The following is a 21,137-nucleotide window of genomic DNA, read 5'->3' as shown; positions in this document are numbered from 1 at the left end:
TAATTAGTGAACTAAAACCATTAAATCAAATAAAACAGTGTTTAGAGAACATTACAATTGAGACATGCTCTAGGCACTAAGATATTCACTACACATTGGTTTTCCATAGTGAAAAACTGGAAAATGCCTTAATGGTCATCAACAAAAGAGTGGTTAGATAATTTGTCATAAAATGGAATATATAGTTGAGAGAGAACTACATGTACAAATATGAAATGATCTCTAAAACAAACTGTTACGTGGAAGAAGCAAATGTGTGCATAAAATGATTCATTCATGTTTATTTAAAGCTGTGCATTCTTACATGCAAGAATTCAAATACATTACACATATATTTGAATGTGTAAATGAATAAAGTAAATCCGGGCAAAATAAATTCTAAACCATTATCTCTGGGGGAAAGAATAGGATTGAATGAAAAGAGATGGAAGAAGAATTTTGTTATTAATATACATTCTTTGTATTTTATGAAAATATCTAAATATGAATTTGTAATTTTTTTAAAGCCAAAAGAAATTAATGTGCCTTTGTATACCTACAGTATTTTTATATGGTCCAAAAATAGATGGTTACAATGACTGCGTTAATAAGAATGGTTAATTTACAAATTGTATGCCTTGTTTGAGAGGTTAGACACACACACACACACACACATATATATATATATATTTTTTTTTTTTTTGTCTTTTTGCTATTTCTTGGGCCTCTCCTGCAGCATATGGAGGTTCCCAGGCTAGGGGTCGAATCAGAGCCACAGCAACGCAGGATCCGAGCCGCGTCTGCAACCTACACCACAGCTCACAGCAACGCCGGATCGTTAACCCACTGAGCAAGGGCAGGGATCGAACCCGCAACCTCATGGTTCCCAGTCAGATTCGTTAACCACTGCGCCATGACGGGAACTCCAATTTTTTAATGTTTCCATTAAGATTATTTACCAATAGGGCAGGCTTCTGTTTTCAGTTGTTTTAAATAAATGAGGCAATATCATATACTATATATTTTCCCCTAGGGATAATACATGTAGATATTTACTGGCAAACTAAAATGTGTTCTGTTTGAGAATATGCTGAATTAATGACTTTTGTACTCTTTGTAATTTATAATAAAACCACTTAACTAAAATAGATGTGTTGATTTTGCCTTAAGCCCCTGCAAGTAAAACCACCCTACAGAAGACTGGAATTGCAGGCAACATTCTGGAGGCAATCTCTCAGGGAAATGAATCACAACACACATTGGAAAAGTGCATCGTTTATTCTCCACCTTTTGGTGATTATGCACAGGTACGTGATTCTCAGGTTTCAATGATATATAGAAAAATTGCTTCAACTATAATATATACTGAGGTCCCTGGAGTGATTCCTGTAATATCAAAGGAAAGTAAAACTGTGCTATTCTATACAGTATTTCTTATTCACCATTTGGAATTTTAGGATATGTTCTAGAGATTGCTAAGTATCATTTTGCACTAGATATTTACCTCACATTGTTTACACTAGTGTTGTGCAAACTACAGACCAAATCCAGCCCACAGCCTGTTTCAGAAGTAAAGTTTTATTGGGATATGGCCACGTCCATTTATTTGCATATTGTCTATGGTGCTATGGTGCTGCAGTGGCAGAGTTGGGCAGATAGAATTGAGACTGTATTGCTCACAAGATTAGATAATTACCATCTAGCTTTTCAGGGAAAAACTCTGCTGACCTCTGGTTTACACCAGTATGAACCTGTCTAAGAAACCTAAGGAAATGCCTCTGCTCTTCACCACTGTTTGTGAATATAGAGACATGGTCATAATTAGCACTATTACGCTAATTCTTAAAAGTCAATCAGTAACATTAAAAGTATTATATTCAGTGGAGTTACCTCTGTGACGCCATGGGTTAATGACCCATCTTGTCCCTGCGGCATTGCCAGTTTGATCCCTGCCCTGCCACAGTGGGTTAAGAATCTGGTGTTGCTGCAGCTGAGGCGTAGGTCACAGCTCTGGCTCAGATTCTGTCCCTGGCTTGGGAATTTCCATATGCTTAAAGTGCAGCCAAAAAAGGAAGAAAAAATCATTATATTCAAAAGCCATACTTGGTCGTTAAATGTGTCAGTTTTGCTTTGCCCTTTTTTTCCTTCAGCTTATTCTTAGAGGCTTAAGCTGAGAGTGTACATCATGTTGGTAGTATATGATTATGTAATCATAACAGTCTTATGATGAGCAGTTCAGACTCTTTCTTATTTCTCAGAGCAGTCGCCTTCTCAGCTCCCTCCTGTCTGTGAGAGCAGTAACTCCACTTTGCTTTCCTTAGAGCAGCTACAGCTCCAATTGGACCCCTAGCCTGGGAACCTCCATATGCCACAAGTGCAGCCCTAAAATAAAGGGGGAGAGAGAAAAAAAAAACATACAGCAGTAAGAACAAATTTTAAAGGAAGAGTACAAACTGATTTCCAGAGTTGCCACATTATATCCTTTTTCAACAAAAAATCATGAGACATGCAAAGAAAAGAAGTATGGACCATAAATGGAAAAAAGCAATTAAATAGAAACTGTCCCTAAGGACGCCCAAATATTGGACTTATTGGACAAAGATTTAAATCACCTATTTTAAATATGTTCAAAGAATGGGAGAAAACCACATCTAAGGAAGGAACTGTAAGTGTGACAACGGTGTCTCACCAAATAGAAAATAATATGGAGACAAAACTTATAAAAAAGGACTAAATAGAAATTCTGGATTTGAAAAGTGTAACAATAACAATTTTTTATAACAATCATATTTGAAATGAAAAATTCAGAGTTCCCATCGTGGCTCAGTGATTAACGAATCTGACTAGGAACCATGAGGTTGCGGGTTCGGTCCCTGGCCTCGTTCAGTGGGTTAAGGATCCATCTGGCATTGCTGTGAGCTGTGGTGTAGGTTGAAGACTTGGCTCGGATCCCGCGTCGCTGTGGCTCTGGCGTAGGCCAGTGGCTATAGCTCCAATCCAACCCCTAGCCTGGGAACCTCCATATGCCACAGATGGAGCCCTAGAAAAAACAAAAATGACAAAAAAGACCAAAAAAAGACAAGAAATGAAAAATGGACTAAGGCAGAGTAGCAGATTTGAATAGGCAGAAGAAATAACCAACAGGTTTGGAAGATAGGTTTATTGAGATTTCCCAGTCTTGAGAAGAGAAAGAAGGAAGAGGAAGAAAAGTGAACCATAACCAATGTTGGGGAGAAGGCAGAGAAACTGGCACCATCCTGCACTGCTGGGGCGAGGGGAGTGTAAAATGGTGCAGTTGCTTTGGAAAACAGTTCAGCAGTTCCTCAAGATATTAAACGCAAGTTACCGTATGATCTAGGGTATATACCAAAGAGGATTTAAGTAGATGTCTACTGCAGAGTAGTACATGAATTTTCATGGCAGTGTTATTTATTCATAATAGCCAAAAAGGGAAGCAACCTAAATGTCCATCAATTCACGAATGAATAAACATCCATACAATGGCATATTATTCAGCCATAAAAGGAACAGTATTGATCCTGCCACAGAATGGATGAGCCTTGAAAACACTATGCTACATGAAATAAGCCAGATACAAAAAGTCTCATATCATGTGATGCCATTTATGTGAAATGTCCAGAATAGGCCAATCCTTAATAGTAAACAGATACTGGTTCCTAGGGGCCAGGAGCAGTAGGACTTATGGGATGCCTTTTTGGAGTGATGAAAATGCTCTGAAATTAGATTGTGGTTATTACTGTACAACCTTATGAATATCAACAAATATTGGACTCTAATTTTATTTTGTTTTATTTTTATTTTATTTTTTTGTCTTTTCTAGGGCTGCACCTGCACCATATGGAGGTTCCCAGGCTAGGGGTCCAATCGGAGCTGTAGCCACTGGCCTATGCCAGAGCCACAGCAACGTGGGATCTGAGCCGCGTCTGCGACCTACACCACAGCTCACGGCAACGCCGGATCCTTAACTCACTGAGCAAGGCCAGGGATTGAACCCGCAACCTCATGGTTCCTAGTCGGATTCGTTAATCACTGCGCCACGACAGGAACTCCCGGACTCTAATTTTAAAACATAAGCCTTAACTAAATAGCATTTCCATTCAGTGTTTTAATGATCTTAAAAGTATCTAATGATAAGCAATCAAGTTAAATCAATTATTCCAGATCTTGTTTTAGTTAGACACCAATTTAAAACGGGCTGCCCCTCCCATTTCTCTAGTTGATTACAGCAATTAATGAGAATTGCCATTGCGCTGCAGTTATTTTCTCAGCAACTTCATTTCTTAAATGTTTTAGCTGGTACTGAGAAACATGAAATCAGAAATAGATTTAGTTGTTTAAAAATTTGTCGTGCACCTTCTTGTAGCACTCATAGCATTATGGTCAACTGTATTATCCTATTTGAAAGTGTGGGTGGGGTTTGACACGTCAGGTTCTAAGGTGGAGAGAAATCGGTACTTCGGTGTTAGACGGTTGGGAAAAGCCCACCTTAAGGGAGGTTTGACATAGTCATTAGTTTTAATAACTTAAAGAGTTCCGTGAGAACTATGTCAGCTCTCCTATGAGTGCTGAGGTTGTGGTTTGGGGTTTACATTTACACTTGCCAGACTGGTTAACTAGCATCCCCTACTTGAGGAAGAAGCGCCATCTACTTGCCTATTGTGTTGTGCTTGGTTCCTCGGATCATCCCTGCCAGGAAGCTGACTACCTGTTCCAGAAAATCAACCACAGAATATATGACGAAATCGTGTGATGAGGGAAGAGAAAAAAACAAAAAAAACCCAAATGAACAAAAAGTGATACTAGCGATACTTAGTCCTGTCTTATGGAGCCTCATGCTGCCACCTAATGGGCAAATAATGCAGAGAAACTTGCCAGAGAGTTTTGTGTGGACTGTGCTGTGTAGAATCTTGTGACTGACACTAACTCTATGAAATATTTCTTGAAACCTAAACTTAGTTTAAACAATAATTGTGGAATGACAGGTTATATTCGTCCTAGATAATAACTTAAGATGTACATTAAAAATGATTTTCACTAAAAACTGGAATTAAGGAAAGCAAGTTTTTGAAATGTATTTAAAGTTACTTTAAAACTTTTGTTTATAAACCAAATTCGTCTTATAAGTGTTTGAAAAAATCTACAAAGGCATAATGCACAATATGAATAAATCTGAAGATAGTTTTGAATTGCTATTCTAACATGTTTGTCTAATTTTTCAAGGGATTTTGATGTTTTGATTTTTTTAATGCTCATTAAACATACTTAAATCTAATATATAATTTGTACACCAAAATTTGTAAAGAAATGATCAAATTTTCCTTTTTTTTTTGAATTTTTTAAGGGCCACATCCGCAGCATATGGAAATTCCCAGGCTAGGGGTTGAATTGGAGCTACAGCTGCCAACCTATGCCACAGCAACGTGGGATCCGAGCCGCAACTGGGACCTACACCATAGCTTGTGGCAATGCCAGATCCTTAACCCACTGAGCAAGGCCAGGGATCAAATTCACATCCTCATGGTTACTAGTTGGATTCGTTTCCTCTGTGCCACCATGGGAACTCTGCAAATTTTCCTTTTTTTTAAAAAAAAAAAAACATAGTACAATACCTTTTGAAGGATCAGTCCTTTAAAAATATATATTGGCTCAAACACTTTATTTATTTGGTTTATTTGTTTATCATATATTTATTGGCTGCTACGTGCATCAGCTTGATGTGGAATCTCAGTTCCCAGACCAGGGATTATACCTGGGCTGCAACAGTGAAAGTGCCAAGTCCTAACCATTAGGCTACCTAAGAACTCCCTTATTTTTTTTTTAAACTGAAGTATTGTTTTGCTTTTTTTTTTTATTTTCCCACTGTACAGCAAGGGGGTTGAAGTATTGTTAATTTACAGGGTTGTATTAATTTCCTCTATACATCAAATTGATTTTTTTATACACACACACACACACATATATACACACACACACACATTATTTTTAAAAATTTTCCATCACAGTATCACAGGATATTGAATATAGTTCCATGTGCTATATACAGTAGGACCCTGTTGTTTGTCCATTTTATATATATTTGTTTGCATCTGCTAACCCAACCCCTGATCCGTTTCCCAACCACCCTCCCCCTTGGCAACCACAAATCTCTTCTCTATGTTTGCATTTCTGTTTCGGTTTCATAGATAAATTCATTTGTCGTACTTTAGATTCCCCATATAAGTAATATCATATGGTATTTATATTTCTCTTTCTGGCTTTTATCACTCTTAGTATGATAATCTTTAGTTCCATCCTGTTGCTGCAAATGGCATTGTTTTGTTCTTCTTTATGGCTGAGTAATATTCCATTGTATATACATACCACATTTTCTTTATTCATTCATCTGTTGGTGGACATTAGGTTGTTTCCATGTCTTAGCTGTTTTGAATAGTGCTGCAATGAGCATAGGGGTGCATATATCTTTTTAAATTATAGTCAAACACTTTAATTTTTATTAAATCCAAGAACTTTTTAGTGCCTCACTAGAGGTTTCCTCACAACTGAACAATCATTAGTAGAAGGAAAGTAGCCACGACTTCAGGCACATGATTGAAGTTTGGCCATGTCCCATCATAAATGCTCCAGCATCACCAGAGACCGAAGGCTCAGTGTGAGGACTTTTGCAAGGATCGCAGGTTTGATCCCTGGCCCCACTCATTGGGTTAAGAACCAGCATTGCTGTGAGCTGTGGTGTAGGTCACAGATGCAGCTTGGATCTGGTGTTGCTGTGGCTGCTCCGATTCGACCCCTAGCCTGGGAACCTCCATATGCCACGAATGTGGCCCTAAAAAGACAAAATTTAAAAAAAAAGAAATATTACTCATATGAAGAAAGGCGAGTAGCTGAGAGGCAAAAATGAAATTGAAAATTTAAAACATCTATGCATATATAAATGAGAAAAAGACATTTTATTGTCATTTGTATTATTAACGTCACAAAATGAAACATGTTGGTTTTAAAATTTTTTTTAACAACCGAGAAAAAAAAGAAAATTTGTGTTCTTTAAATAAAATGTTAGAAATTAACTGTTTAGGCTTAGTAGAAATGAACCTAACTAGTATCCAGGCAGATGTGTGTTTGATCCCTGGCCTCACTCAGTGGGTTAAGGATCTGGCATTACTGTGAGCTGTGGTATAGCTTGCAGATGTGGCTCAGCACTGGTGTTGCTTTGGCTGTGGTGTAGGCCGGCAGCTGCAGCTCTGATTCAACTCCTAGCCTGGGAACTTCCATATGTTGCATATGTGGCCCTAATAAAAAAAAAGAAAGAAAGAAATGAACTGTTTAATGTGGAAAAGATAATCAAATTAATTCTGATTTCTTTAGGTATGAAGTCTAAAAGCTGGACTTGAAACTATAAGAAAGGGAGTTCCCTGGTGGCTCGGTGGGGTAAGGATCCAGTGTTGTCACTGGTGTGGCACAGGTCCAGGAACTTCCACATGACACAGGCAAGGCGAAAGAAAGGAAAGCAGGCAGGCAGGAAGGGAGGAAGGAAGGGAGGGAAAAGAAAAAAGAAACTGTAAGGAAGGGTATTAATGGTTTGATTCAGATTGTGGATGAACTAGTACAGTTGGTCATTTTAGGTTTTCCATCCCATCGAACTGCACTCATATTGCTAAGACTAAGGTCAAAGAGCATACTGCCTGTGTTTGCTTCTAGGGATGCTATGGTTTCAGTCTTACATTCAAATCTTTTAATCTCTTTTGAGTTGATTTTTATGTATGGCGTGAGATACTGGTCTAGTTTCTTTTTCGTTTGCATGTGGCTGTTCAGTTTTCACACCATTTATTGAAGAGCCTGTCTTTTCTCCATTATATGCTCTTTGTTCCTTTGTTATAAATTAATTATCCATATATGTGTAGGTTTATTTATGAGGTCTCTATTCTGTTCCATTGACCCGTGTATCTGTTTATTTCTTTTTTTCCGCCAATACCATGTTTTTCTGATTACTGCAACTTTGTAACACAGTTTGAAATGATGGTGTGTGATACCTCTAGCTTTGTTCTTATCTCTCAGGATTGCTTTGGTTAAACAGGGTCCTCTGTGGTTCCATACAAATTTTAGAATTTTTTGTTCTATTTCTGTGAAAAGTGTCCTTGGAATTTTGATAGGGATTGCATTGCATCTGTAGATTACTTTAGGTAATATGGATATTTTAACAATGTTAACCTTTCCAGTCCACAAGCATGGAATATCTTTCCATTTTTTGTGTCTTCTTCAGTTTCTTTCAACAATGTCTTAATGTTTTTCAGCTTAGAGGGCTTTCACCTCAGTGGTATTTTATTCCTTTTGTTGTGAGAATAAATGAGATTTTTTCTTAATTTTCCCTCCTGCTAGCTCATTGTTAGCATGTAGAAACACAGCAGATTTTTGTATGTGGACTTTGTAGCCTGCAGCTTCACTGTATTCCCTTATTATTTCTAATAGTTTTTTTTTTTTTTTTTAGTGAAATCTTTAGAGTTTTCTGTATACAAAGTCATATCATATGTAAATAATGACAGTTTAACTTCCTCCTTTCTGATTGGGATGCCTTCATTTTTCTTGCCTAATTGCTTTTTACTAAGAACTTCTAATGCTATTATGAAATAAAAATGGTGATGGTGGGCATCCTTGTCCTATTCCCGAGGAATAGATTAGCTGTGAATTTTTCATACTTGGCCTGTATTATAAATAAAATTTCTATTTTATTGAGAGCTTTTATCTTAAATTGGGTATTAAATCTTGTGAGATGCTGTTTCTGCATCTATCGAGATAATCATATGGCTTTTATCCTTCATTTCATTAATGTGGTGTATCACATTGATTTATGGCTACTGAACCATCCTTATATCTTTGAAATAAATTCCACTTGATCATGGTGTATGATTCTTTTTTTTTTTTTTTTTTTTTTTTTGTCTTTTTGCTATTTCTTTGGGCCACTTCCGCGGCATGTGGAGGTTCCCAGGCTAGGGGTCTAATTGGAGCTGTAGCCACCGGCCTACGCCAGAGCCACAGCAATGCAGGATCCGAGCCACATCTGCAACCTACACCACAGCTCACGGCAATGCCGGATCATCAACCCACTGAGCAAGGGCAGGGACCGAACCCGCAACCTCATGGTTCCTAGTCGGATTCGTTAACCACTGCGCCATGACGGGAACTCCATGATTCTTTAACTATACTGTTGTATTTGGTTTGCTAATATCTTGTTAACTATTTTTGCATATGTGTTCATCAGAGATTCTGACTCTTTTTTTGTCTTTTTTTTTAGGCCCGCACCCAGGGCATATGGAGGTTCCCAGGGTAGGGGTCAAATTGGAGCCGTAGCCTCTGGCCTACACCACAGCCACAGCAATGCCAGATCCAAGCCACATCTGTGGCCTGCAACACCAGATTCTTAATCCACTGAGCAAGGCCAGGGATTGAACCTGTGTCCTCATGGATACTAGTCAGATTCTTTTCTGCTGAGCCATGATGGGAACTCCAGGAGATACTGACTTTTAATTTTCTTTGTGTGTGTGGTCCTTGTGTGGTTTTGGTGACAAGGTAACGTTGGCCTTGTAAAAAATGTTAGGAAGAATTCCTTTCTCTTCAGCTTTTTGGAAGAGTTTGAGAAGGATAAGTATTAATTCTTTGTGTGTTCGGCAGAATTTACCTGTTGAGCAATCTAGTCCTAGACCTTTGTTTTTCAGGAGGGTTTTGATTACTGTTTCATTCTCTTTATTAATGATCGGTCTATTCAGAGTCTCCTGGAGTCAGCATATAGTTGGGTCCTGTTTTTTAATCCATCCAACCACTCTCTTTCGATTGGTGAATTCAATGCATTTACGTTTAGGTTAGTTATTTTTTGTTTTTTATTTTTTTGTATTTTTGTGTTTTCTAGGGCCCCTCTCGTGGCATATGGAGGTTCCCAGGCTAGGGGTCGAATCGGAGCCGTAGCCGCCAGCCTACGCCAGAGCCACAGCAACGCGGCATCCGAGCCAGGTCTGCGACCTACACCACAGCTCACGGCAACGCTGGATCCTTGACCCACTGATCAAGGCCAGGGATCGAACCCGCACCCTCATGGTTCCTAGTCAGATTCGTTAACCCCTGCGCCACGACGGGAACTCCTTTAGGTTGATTATTGATAAACGAGGACTTAGTACTGCCATTTTATTATTCTCTGGTGGCTGTATATTTCCATTATTTCTTTTTCCTTGTATTTCTGCCATTTTGGTTTGGTGGTTTTCTGTGATGTTTTTCTCAGTTTCATCTTTTTATGTGTCTTGCCTCTGCTCTCGATTTGTTTTGTGGTTACCAGAAGGTTTGTATAAATTATCTCATAGAAAAGTCAGTCTGATCTTCTGCTAATAACATATTCACCTGCCTATGTAAGTCTCATTTTTTGTTCTTCCCTCTTATGCTCTGTGTTTTTGTTGTCTCACATCATCCCCCCCTTTATGCTGAGTTCAACAAGTTGAAGTAGTTATGGGGTTTTTTTATACTGCTTTTCCCGCCTTTAACCTCTACTTTTTAAATTTTGCATTCCCCTCTCAGAACATTTAATGTACCAGTTCATGATGTTACTGTTTAAAAAGCCCACCAACTGCTTGAAAGGGCTGCAGTTTTCTTCTCCCGTGTTCTAGTATCACGCTAGAGTGTTTAAAAACCTATTCTGATAGAGAGTTGCAGTCTTCTGGTTCTTTCCGTGTCTTTAGCACTTTACTCCAAGTTTTGTGTCCTTTTGCCCTTTCTGTTTCTGCTTGAAGAGCTCCTTTCAACATCTCTTACAGGGCCAATCCAGTGTTGATGAACTCCCTTGGCTTTTGTTTGTCTGGGAAAGCTTTTACTTCTCCTTCGTTTCTGAATGATAACTTGCTGGATGGAATATTCTCGCCTGATGGTTTTTATCTTCCAGTTTTTTGAGAATGACCCCTCTCTCTTGGCCTGTAGAGTTTCTGCCAAGAAATCTGCTGATAGTCTAATGGGAGTTCTTTCGTGAGTTACCATCCTTTTTTGCCCTTGGCTGCCTTTAAAATGATTTGTCATTGACTTTTGACAGTTGTAATATAATGCATCTTACTTAGGGAAGCTCTTTTTTTTTGTGCTGAGGTAATCAGACATTCTCTTAGCTACATGTATATCCAGTTCCTTCCCCAGGTTTGGGAAGTTCTCAGCTATTATTTGTTTAAATAAACTCTCTGTTCACTTCTCCCTCTTTCCTCCTGGGATACCCATTATCCTAATGTTGCCCTTTCTGGAAGAGTTGGATAGGATTCTTAGAGGTTCCTCATTTACCCCTAGATTTTAATCCTCTTTATTCTTTTGCCTGGATCATTTCTATATTTTTGTCTTCAAGCTTACTGATTTTCTCTCCCATAAGGTTCTTCTATATCCAATGCTTTCTAAGGCATTCTTCATCTTATTTATTGAGTTCTTTAGCTCCAGAATTTGGTTCTTCTTTAAAGTTTGTCTCTATAGTAAAGTATTCCTTGTGTTCATTAATTTTATTCTTGAGCTCATTGAATTGCCTTGAATTTCTTCATGGCAGCTATTTTTGAGATCTCTCTTGTTAGATCACAGTATTCCATGACTTTAAGTTTGGTTTATAGAGAATTTTCATTTTCTTTTTTGAATACAATGTTACAGAGGGTTTTCACGATGCTTGTTGAGTTGTTCCTCTGCTGGTGCATTTGAAGTAATAAACACCTTTCTTCTTAAGGTATAACTTTTTTTACTTGATTCTAAGGATTCAACAATTTATCACTAATTCTCAGAGAAATGCAAATCAAAACCTCTATGAAGTACCACCTAACACCTGTCAGAATGGCTACCATTAGTAAGTCTACAAACAACAAATGCTGGAGAGGGTGTGGAGAAAAGGGAACCCTCCTACACTGTTGGTGGGAATGTAAATTGGTACAACCACTATGGAAAACAGTATGAGGTACCTCAGAAAACTAAATATAGAACTTCCATATGATCCAGCTGTCCCACTCTTGGGCATATATCTGGACAAAACTTTTCTTGAAAAAGATAACATGCACCCGTATGTTCACCGCAGCACTATTCACAGTAGCCAAGACACGGAAGCAACCTAAATGTCCATCAACAAATGATTGGATTAAGAAGATGTGGTACATATAAACAATGGAATACTCCTCAGCCATAAGAAAGAACAAAATTATGCCATTTGCAGCACCATGGATGGAACTAGAGACTTTTACACTAACTGAAGTAAGTCAGAAAGAGAAAGACAAATAGCATATGATATCACTTATATCTGAAATCTAAAATATGGCACAAAGGAACCTTTCCACAGAAAAGAAACTCATGGACATGGAGAACATACTTGTGGTTGCCAAGGGGGAAGGGGAGAGATTGGGATGGACTGGGAGTCTGAGGTTAATAGATGCAAACTATTGCATTTGCAGTGGATAGGCAATGAGATCCTGCTGTACAGCTCCGGGAGCTATATCTAGTCACTTATGATAGAACATGATGGAGGATAATGTGAGAAAAAGAATATATGTGTGTGTGTGTGTGTGTGTGTGTGTGTGTGTGTGTGTGTGTATGTATGTGTATGACTGGGTCCCTTTGCTGTACAGTAGAAATTGACAGAACTCTGTAAATCAACATATAATGGAAAAAATAAGAATCATAAAATAATTTTTTTTTGTCTCTTTAGGGCCTCACCCACAGCATATGGAGGTTCCCAGGCTAGGGGTCAAATCCGAGCTGTAGCCACTGGCCTACGCCAGAGCCACAGCAACGCAGGATTCGAGCAACATCTGCAACCTGCACCACAGCTCATGGTAATGCCAGATCCTTAACCCACTGAGTGAGGCCAGGGATCGAACCCTCATCTTCATGGATGCTAGGTGGCTTTGTTAACTGCTGAGCCACAACGGGAACCTCTTTTTTTTTTTTTTTTTAATTTTATTTTAGGAGTTCCCGTCGTGGCCCAGTGGTTAACGAACCCACCTAGCATCCATGAAGACACGGGTTTGATCCTGGCCTCGCTCGGTGGGTTAAGAATCTGGCATTGCCGTGAGCTGTGGTGCAGGTCACAGATGGGGCTCGGATCCTGCGTTGCTGTGGCTCTGGCGTAGGCCAGAAGCTGTAGCTCTGACTGAACCCCTAGCCTGGAAACTTACATGTGCCAAGGTGCGGCCCTAAAAAAACAGCCAAAAAAAAAAAATCACAGGGCTCTCCTTTGTTTTCCAGTAGGTGGCACTGTAGCACAAGTATTTAGTTTTCTTACCTGCGCTGCTTCTGGTTGTTTGTGAGAGTTGGTGCTTTAAGGTCTGTCAGGGGAGTTGCCCACTTTCTGCTGGTGCCTCTAAAGTCTTGGTGTTGATGGTGTCACCCTCCTGAGGCACTGGGATGGGAGATGCTTCTGCTATGTCCCAAATCTCTTGAATTGCAGACTCTGCTACTGTTGGGGAGGTGAGTGGTCAGCTGGGGTCACAGGCACCTGTACAATGTCAGAGGTTGTAGAGTTCCAAGGTGCCACCACTGTGGGCAGGTGGTAGGGAGCTGGAGGCTGCCTGTGTGGCTGAAGAGATAGGACACAGCCCCCACTGCTGTTGCTGCCAGGTTACCTCTGGCTGTGAACACCACCATGCTGGGGAGGCTGGAGTTTGTATGCTGCTTTCCCTGCTGCTCCTGGGTTCTTTGGGCCTGCAGGCTCAGCTGCTGTGGCTGGAGGGCAGGTACTGCTTCTGCTGTTCCCATTTTCACCTCCTCTTTGTGTTCCAGTCCACCCGCTTTGGGATGCACAGATGTGTGGAATGTGGACTTCTCTAGCATCCTAGTGTGTTGGGCAGAGGTGCCTTTGTTGAGTTGTGGATGTTTAGCTGGTTGTAGATTGACCGGGAAAGGCAAAGGGAATGCCTCACCCTGGCACAGTGCTGACATCACTCAAGTTTTGATTTTTTTTTTTTTTTTTTCTTTTAGGGCCCCACCCTCGGCACATGGAGGTTCCCAGGCTATGGGCTGAATCGGAGCTGTAGCCGCCAGCCTACACCACAGCCACAGCAACACCAGATCCGAACCACATCTGCAACCCTCACCACAGCTCACGGCAGTGCCCCCAGATCCTTAACCCACTGAGCCAGGCCAGGGATTGACCTGCATCCTTGTGAATTCTAGTCGGGTTCATTAACCACCGAGCCATGAAGGGAGCTCCAAGTTTTGATTTTGATGTCCCAGTTTATATCTCTTTATCTTATGTGTCCTTTACCAATGGTTTGAGTTATTTTTACAACTTTTCATGCTAGCTTTATCAGTGATTACTTCTCTACAATATTATATTACTCTGAATTTTACCATATATTTATCATTACCAATGAGATTTATACTTTCATATTTCTTTGTTTTTTAATATATATATAGCTTATATACACACATATATATATATATATATATTTTTTTTTTTTGGTCTTTTTGCCTTTTCTAAGGCCACTCCCATGGCATATGGAGGTTCCCAGGCTAGGGGTCTAATCAGAGTTGTAGCCACCAGCCTACACCAGAACCACAACAACGTGGGATCCGAGCCGTGTCTGCGACGTATACCACAGCTCACACCAACGCCAGATCCTTAACCCACTGAGTAAGGCCAGGGACCGAACCCATAACCTCATGGTTCCTAGTCAGATTCGTTAACCACTGCGCCACGACGGGAACTCCTCTTTGTGTCATTAAATGGTACCCTTTCTTTCAGTTGAAAGAATTCCCTTTAACATTTCTTGTAAGATCTGTTTAGTGGTGATGAAATCCTTTTGGTTTTGCTTGTCTGGAAAGCTCTTCATCTTTCCTTCAATTTTGAAGGACAGCTTTGCCAGATAGAAAATTCTTGGTTGGCAGCTTTTTCTTTCAGCGTTTTGAAAGTATTGTTCTGGTCTGAAATGTTTTTGCTGAAAAATCTGCTGATGTCTCATGAGTCCTTGTACGTAACAAAGTTGTTTTTTTTTTTTTTTTTTTCTTGCTGTTTTTAAGTTTCTCTCCTTGTCTAACTTTTTTAAAAATCATCGTGTGTCTTGGTATGAGTGTCTTTGGGCTTATCTTAGTTGGAACTCTCTGGATTCCTAGATCTTTACATCTGTTTCTTTCTCCAGGTTAGGGAAGGTTTCAACCATCATTTCTATTATTTTTTTTTTTTTTTTGTCTTTTGTCTTTTGCCTTTTTAGGGCCGCACCTGCAGCATATGGAGGCTCCCAGGCTAGGGGTCTAGTCAGAGTAGCCTCCGGCCTACGCCAGAGCCACAGCAACGTGGGATCCAAGCCACACCTGTGACCTACACCACAGCTCACAGCAATGCCAGATCCTTAACCCACTGAGCAAGGCTAGGGATCAAACCCGCAACCTCATGATTCCTAGTCGGATTCGCTTCTGCTGTGCCATGATGGAAACTCCCATCATTTCTTTAATAACTTTTCTTTCTTTTTTCCTTTTGGGACTTTTATCATGTAAATGGTGGTCTGCTGGATAGTGTCCTATAAGTCCCTTTAAGCTATCTTTACCTTTTTTTCATTCTTTTTCTTTTTTTTTATTATTATTATTATTTTTTTTAATTTTTCGGCCTGTTGACATCCATCCCCATTTCCTTTTTTTTTTCTTTTTTTTTTTGTCTTTTTTTTGCTATTTCTTGGGCCGCTCCTGCGGCATATGGAGGTTCCCAGGCTAGGGGTCGAATCGGAGCTGTAGCCACCGGCCTACGCCAGAGCCACAGCAACGTGGGATCCGAGCCGTGTCTGCAACCTACACCACAGCTTACGGCAATGCCTGATCGTTAACCCACTGAGCAAGGGCAGGGACCGAACCCGCAACCTCATGGTTCCTAGTCGGATTCGTTAACCACTGCGCCACGACGGGAACTCCTCATTCTTTTTCTTTTTGCTGCTCTGATTGGATGATTTCCATTGCCCTGTTTGAGTTCACTGATCATTTCTTCTGCTTCCTGTAGTCCGATGTTGAGTATTGTATTTTCTTGTATTGTGTTTTTCAGTAGTAGTACTATTTTTCAGTTTAGCTTATCTTCTTTAGGTCAGTGGTTCTGAACCTTCACCTGCTGCACTACCAGGGACCTCTGGTACTTTCTTGTATTTTCTATCTCTGTTTACATTCTCAGTTTGTTCATCCATTGTTTTCCTGAGCTTAGTCAGCATCTTTATTGCCATTATTTTGACTTCTTTATAAAGTAAACCACAGATCTCAATTTCATTAAATTTTTTTTCGGAGGTTTTATCTTGTTCTTTCATTTGGAACATATTCCTCTGTTATGTCCCTTTCTTTGATTGTCTGTGTTGGTTTCTAAGCATTAGATAAAATACATGCCTCTCCCAATCTCGGAGCCATGGCCTCCTGTAGGAGATGAACCTTACCATTCACTCCTGCCCTAGCTCCTGGTTGTCTTTCTAACCTATGGCTGTCCAAGCAGCCTACTTTATACTTAGTGGCTCCCAGGAGTTGCGGGTGTGCCAAGACCTGTCAGTGGTCCAGCGGGAGGATCTCACTCAGCACCTAGATTCAGGCTGACTGGAAGCAGACCTTGAGGCAGCAGCTTTTAAAATATGAAAAATTTAAAAAAAACCTATTTCAGTAGCATCGAGAACTATGTCTAGATACTTACATCACAACTATGTCTAGATACTTACATACGTAGATACCACGACAATGGGAGGAAAAAGCATGTATACATGTATGTGTAACTTGGTCCCCATGCTGTACTGCTGAAAAAAATAAAATAATACATTAAAAAAATAAAATCTAAAAAATAAATAAACCTAGTGGCTTGAGTATAGCTAAAAACAAACAAACAAACAAAAAAACCTATTTCAGGGGAAGACCAGGAGATGGCCATGTGTCTGCTTCCTCTGCAATGAGCCCTGTGGTGATAGCTGTTAAGAACTGTTTCTTTGTTTGCCACCATCCCACTGAACCTCTGAACAGAAGTCTTGCCAGCCACCATAGCCAGGCAATCAGAGTGTCCCCTAGGCAGCAGCTACAAAACCCAGGGCATCAGACATGTTCACAAGCTCCTTCCTCAGAGACAGAGGTAACCTCAAGGGAGGCACAGGAGAAGCTGAAGGTGGCACCTGCTAGGCCCCCCCCCCCCGTTGGAGAGTATTTTAGTAGCCCCCTTAAATGTAGTTATTAGATGTCTGCCCCTCAAGTTGAAGCTTAAGATAAGGAAATACTGGACGTTCTTCCTTTGACTGCCTCTGCCCTGGGCCCAGGGGTGGATGATCTGTGTGAGCCCTTGAGGAAGTGTTTCTCTGCCCGCGATAGCCTTGCAGGTCTTGTGGATGCAAGCCCTCTTGGATTTCCAAGCTGGATATTTTGGGGGCTCATCTCAGGTACAGGTCTTAAAAACTGAAGCGCCACCCAATGTTCATAGTGGCACATTTGACAATGGTATTATTCTACTGCAATATACATATATGCAGTAGAATACTACTCAGCTATTAAAAACAAATTAATGCCATTTGCAGCAGCCTGGATGGAACTAGAGATTATCATATTAAGTGAAGGAAGCCAGAAAGAGAAAAACAAATACCATACAATATAGCTTCTCTGTGGAATCTAAAATATGACACACATGAATCTACCTATAAAAGAGAAACAGACTCATAGACATAGAGAACAGACTTGTGGTTGCCAAGGGAGAGAAGGGGTGGAGGAGGGAAGGATTGGGAGTCTGGGATTAGCAGATGCTAACTATTAGATGTAGAATGGACAAACAACAAGGTCCTACTGTATAGCTCAGGAGCTATATTTAACATCTTGTAATGAACCATATGGAAAATAATATGAAAAAGAATATGTGTATACAGGTACTATAACTGAATCACTTTGCTATACAGCAGAAACAAATACAACACTGTAAATAATCTGTACTTCAGTAAAAAATGTATTTTAAAAAAAGTTGAAATGCCAGATTGGGGTTCAGACCTTTCACTTCTTGGGGAGATATTCAGGGTTGTGAATTCCCTCCAAATTGTGGGTTGCTGCTCTGAGGGTGGGGTTTATGATGAGATATTGTCTCGGCCTCTCCTCTTCATTGTGATGTAGTTTTTTTTTTTTTTTTTCTCTCATTTGCTCATTGTGTAGGAGTTACTTATCTAGTTTTTGGGTTTCTCTCAGAGGAAATTGCTCCATATTTAGCTGTAGATCCACTGTGTCCGTGGGTGGAAATGAGTTTAGGATCCACCTACATCACCACCTTGACCTGAAACTGGGTGGAGTTTCTTGTACCCATCAACTCAGTTTTAACAATTTATCATCTCACAGCGAGGCTTCTTTCATCTTTACTCCCACCTTTTCCCTTTCTCATTATTTCAGAGCAAACATCACATATATTTATATACTTTACTACCAGGAAAAATTTTGACACAAGAGTTAAAACCAAAATCTTTGCTAATCTGTTTCACTCTGTGAAACATTTCTTTAAATATTTATGTGAAGAAGCATTTTACTGGATTGTCATAACAGTAAACCACATCAAAATAAAGTACCACGATAGATATATTTCTTTCTTTATTTTTTATTTTTTTTCTTTGCCACCCTGTGGCATTTAGAGTTCCCAGGTCAGGAATCAGATCCAAGCCATAGTCTTGACCTAAGCCGCAGCTGCAGCAGTGCCAATTCCTTAACCCACTGTACCAGACCAGGAATTAAACCCATGCCCCAGGGCTCCCAAGACGCCACTGACCCAGTTGTGCCACAGCAGGAACTCCTATCTCTCTCTATCTCTCTTTTGTTTTTGGCATGGAAAATAGATTAATTTTGTAATTTTTAATTTTACTGTAGTTGATTTACAGTACTCAGACCCAGTTATACATATATTCACAACCTTTTTCTCACATCCTATCGTGTTCTGTAACCAATGACTGGGTATAGTTCCCTGCGCTCTACAGCAGGACCTCATTGCTTATCCACTCCAAATGCAGTAGTTTACATCTACTCACCCCACACTCCCAGTTCATCCTACTCCCTCCCTCTCCCCCTCAGCAGCCACTAGTCTGTTCTCCATGTCCATGAGTTTTTTTCTGTTCTATAGATAGGTTCATTTTTGTCACATTTTAGATTCCATGTATAAATGATGTCATATGGTATTTGTCTTTCTCTTTTGGCTTATTTCACTTAGAGATGGAACAGTATCTCTAGTTCCATCCATGTTGCTGCAAATGGCATTATTTTGTTCTTTCTTATGGCTGAGGACTATTCCATTGTGTATATGCACCACATCTTAATCCATTCATCTGTCAGTGGACATTTAGGTTGTTTCCATGTCTTGGCTGTTGTGAACAGTGTTGCAGTGAACATATGGATGCATGTACCTTTTTGAAGTGTGGTTTTTTCCAGATATCTGCCCAGGAGAGGGATTGCTGAATCGTGCGGTAGTTCTATAGTTAGTTTTCTGAGGTACCTCATACTGTTTTCCATAGTGGTTGTACCAATTTACATTCCCACCAACAGTGTAGGAGGGTTCCCTTTTCTCCACAACCTCTCCAGCATTTGTTGCTTGTAGACTTACTAATGGTAGCCATTCTGACAGGTGTTAGGTGGTACTTCATAGAGGTTTTGATTTGCATTTCTCTAATAATTAGTGACGTTGAGCATTTTTTCATGTGTCTCTTGGCTATATACATGTCTTCTTTGAAGAAGTGTCTATTAGGTCTTCTGCCCATTTTTCAGTTGGATTATTTGTTTTTTTGTTGTTGTTGTTGAGTTGTATGAGTTGTTTGTATATTGGAGATTAAGCCTTTGTTGGTTGCATCATTTGCAACTATTTTCTCCCATTCTATAGGTTGTCTTCTTTTTAAAGGTTTCCTTTGCTGTGCAAAAGCTTGTAAGTTTGATTAGGTCCCATTAGTTTATTTTTGTTTTAATATTTATTGCCTTGGGAGACCGACCTAAGAAAACATTTATATGGTTGATGTCAGGGAATGTTTTGCCTATGTTTTCTTCTAGAAGTTTCATGGCATCTTGTTTTATGTTTAAGTACTTAAGCCATTTTGAGTTTATTTTTGTGCATGGTGTGAGAGTGTGTTCTAGTTTCATTAATTTACGTACAGCTCTCCAGTTTTCCCAGAATCACTTGCTGAAGAGACTTTTTCCCAATTTGTATTCTTGCCTCCTTTGTTGAAGATTAATTGACCATAGATGTCTGGGTTTATTGTGGGTTCTCTATTCTGTTCCATTGGTATGTCTTGTTTTCATACAAGTACCAAACCATCTTGATTACTGTAGCCTCATAATATATTCTGAAGTCTGGGAGAGTTGTGCCTCCTACTTGTTTTGTTTTGTTTTTTTCCACAGCATTGCTTTGGCAATTCTGGGTCTCTTATGATTCCATATAAATTTTTGGATAGTTTGTTCTAGTTCTGTGAAAACTGTCATGGGTAATTTGATAGGGACTGCATTAAATCTGTAGATTGCTTTGGGTAGTATGGCCATTTTAACAATAATAATTCTTCCTTTTTTTTTTTTTTTTTGTCTTTTTGCTATTTCTTTGGGCTGCTCCTGCGGCATATGGAGGTTCCCAGGCTAGGGGTCGAATCAGAGCTGTAGCCACTGGCCTACGCCAGAGCCACAGCCACGCAGGATCCGAGCCGCATCTGCAACCTACACCACAGCTCATGGCAATGCCGGATCATTAACCCACTGAGCAAGGGCAGGGACCGAACCCACAACCTCATGGTTCCTAGTCGGATTTGTTAACCACTGCACCACGACGGGAACTCCAATTCTTCCCTTTTTACAATATTAATTTTTCCAACCCAGGAGCATGGAATATCTTTCCATTTATTTCAATCCTCTTTCATTTCCTTGATTAATGTTTTATAGTTCTCAGCCTATAAGTCTTTCTCCTCCTTGGTCAGGTTTATTCCTAGGTATTTAATTTTTGTGTGTGTGATTTTAAAAGGCAGTGTATCTTTATATTCCTTTTCTAACATTTCATGTTAGTATACAGAAATGCAACTGATTTCTGGACATTAATGTTGTATCCTGCTGCCTTGAATTCATTGATCAGTTTGAGTAGTTTTTGTGTGGAATCCTTAGGGTTTTTTATATATAGTATCATGTCATCTGCATACAGTGACAATTTTACCTCTTCCAATTTGGATGCCTTT

At 39.8% G+C, this 21,137-nt stretch overlaps 1 protein-coding gene across 1 annotated transcript in view; it reads left to right on the top strand.

The window, feature by feature from the left end:
* RAVER2 (ribonucleoprotein, PTB binding 2) overlaps window positions 1-21,137 on the top strand; it is a 155,499-nt gene that overhangs the window by 116,043 nt on the left and 18,319 nt on the right. Inside the window, exon 11 of the mRNA XM_021096539.1 lies at window positions 1,150-1,286. Coding sequence (XP_020952198.1) covers window positions 1,150-1,286 — 137 coding nt within the window. The remainder of the gene's footprint in view (window positions 1-1,149; window positions 1,287-21,137) is intronic.

This window comes from Sus scrofa, chromosome 6 (assembly GCF_000003025.6).
Source record: "Sus scrofa isolate TJ Tabasco breed Duroc chromosome 6, Sscrofa11.1, whole genome shotgun sequence".
Taxonomy (NCBI): Eukaryota; Metazoa; Chordata; class Mammalia; order Artiodactyla; family Suidae; genus Sus; species Sus scrofa.
Note: the sequence above shows the minus strand (reverse complement) of the source record. Positions and strands in the feature narration are given on the sequence as shown.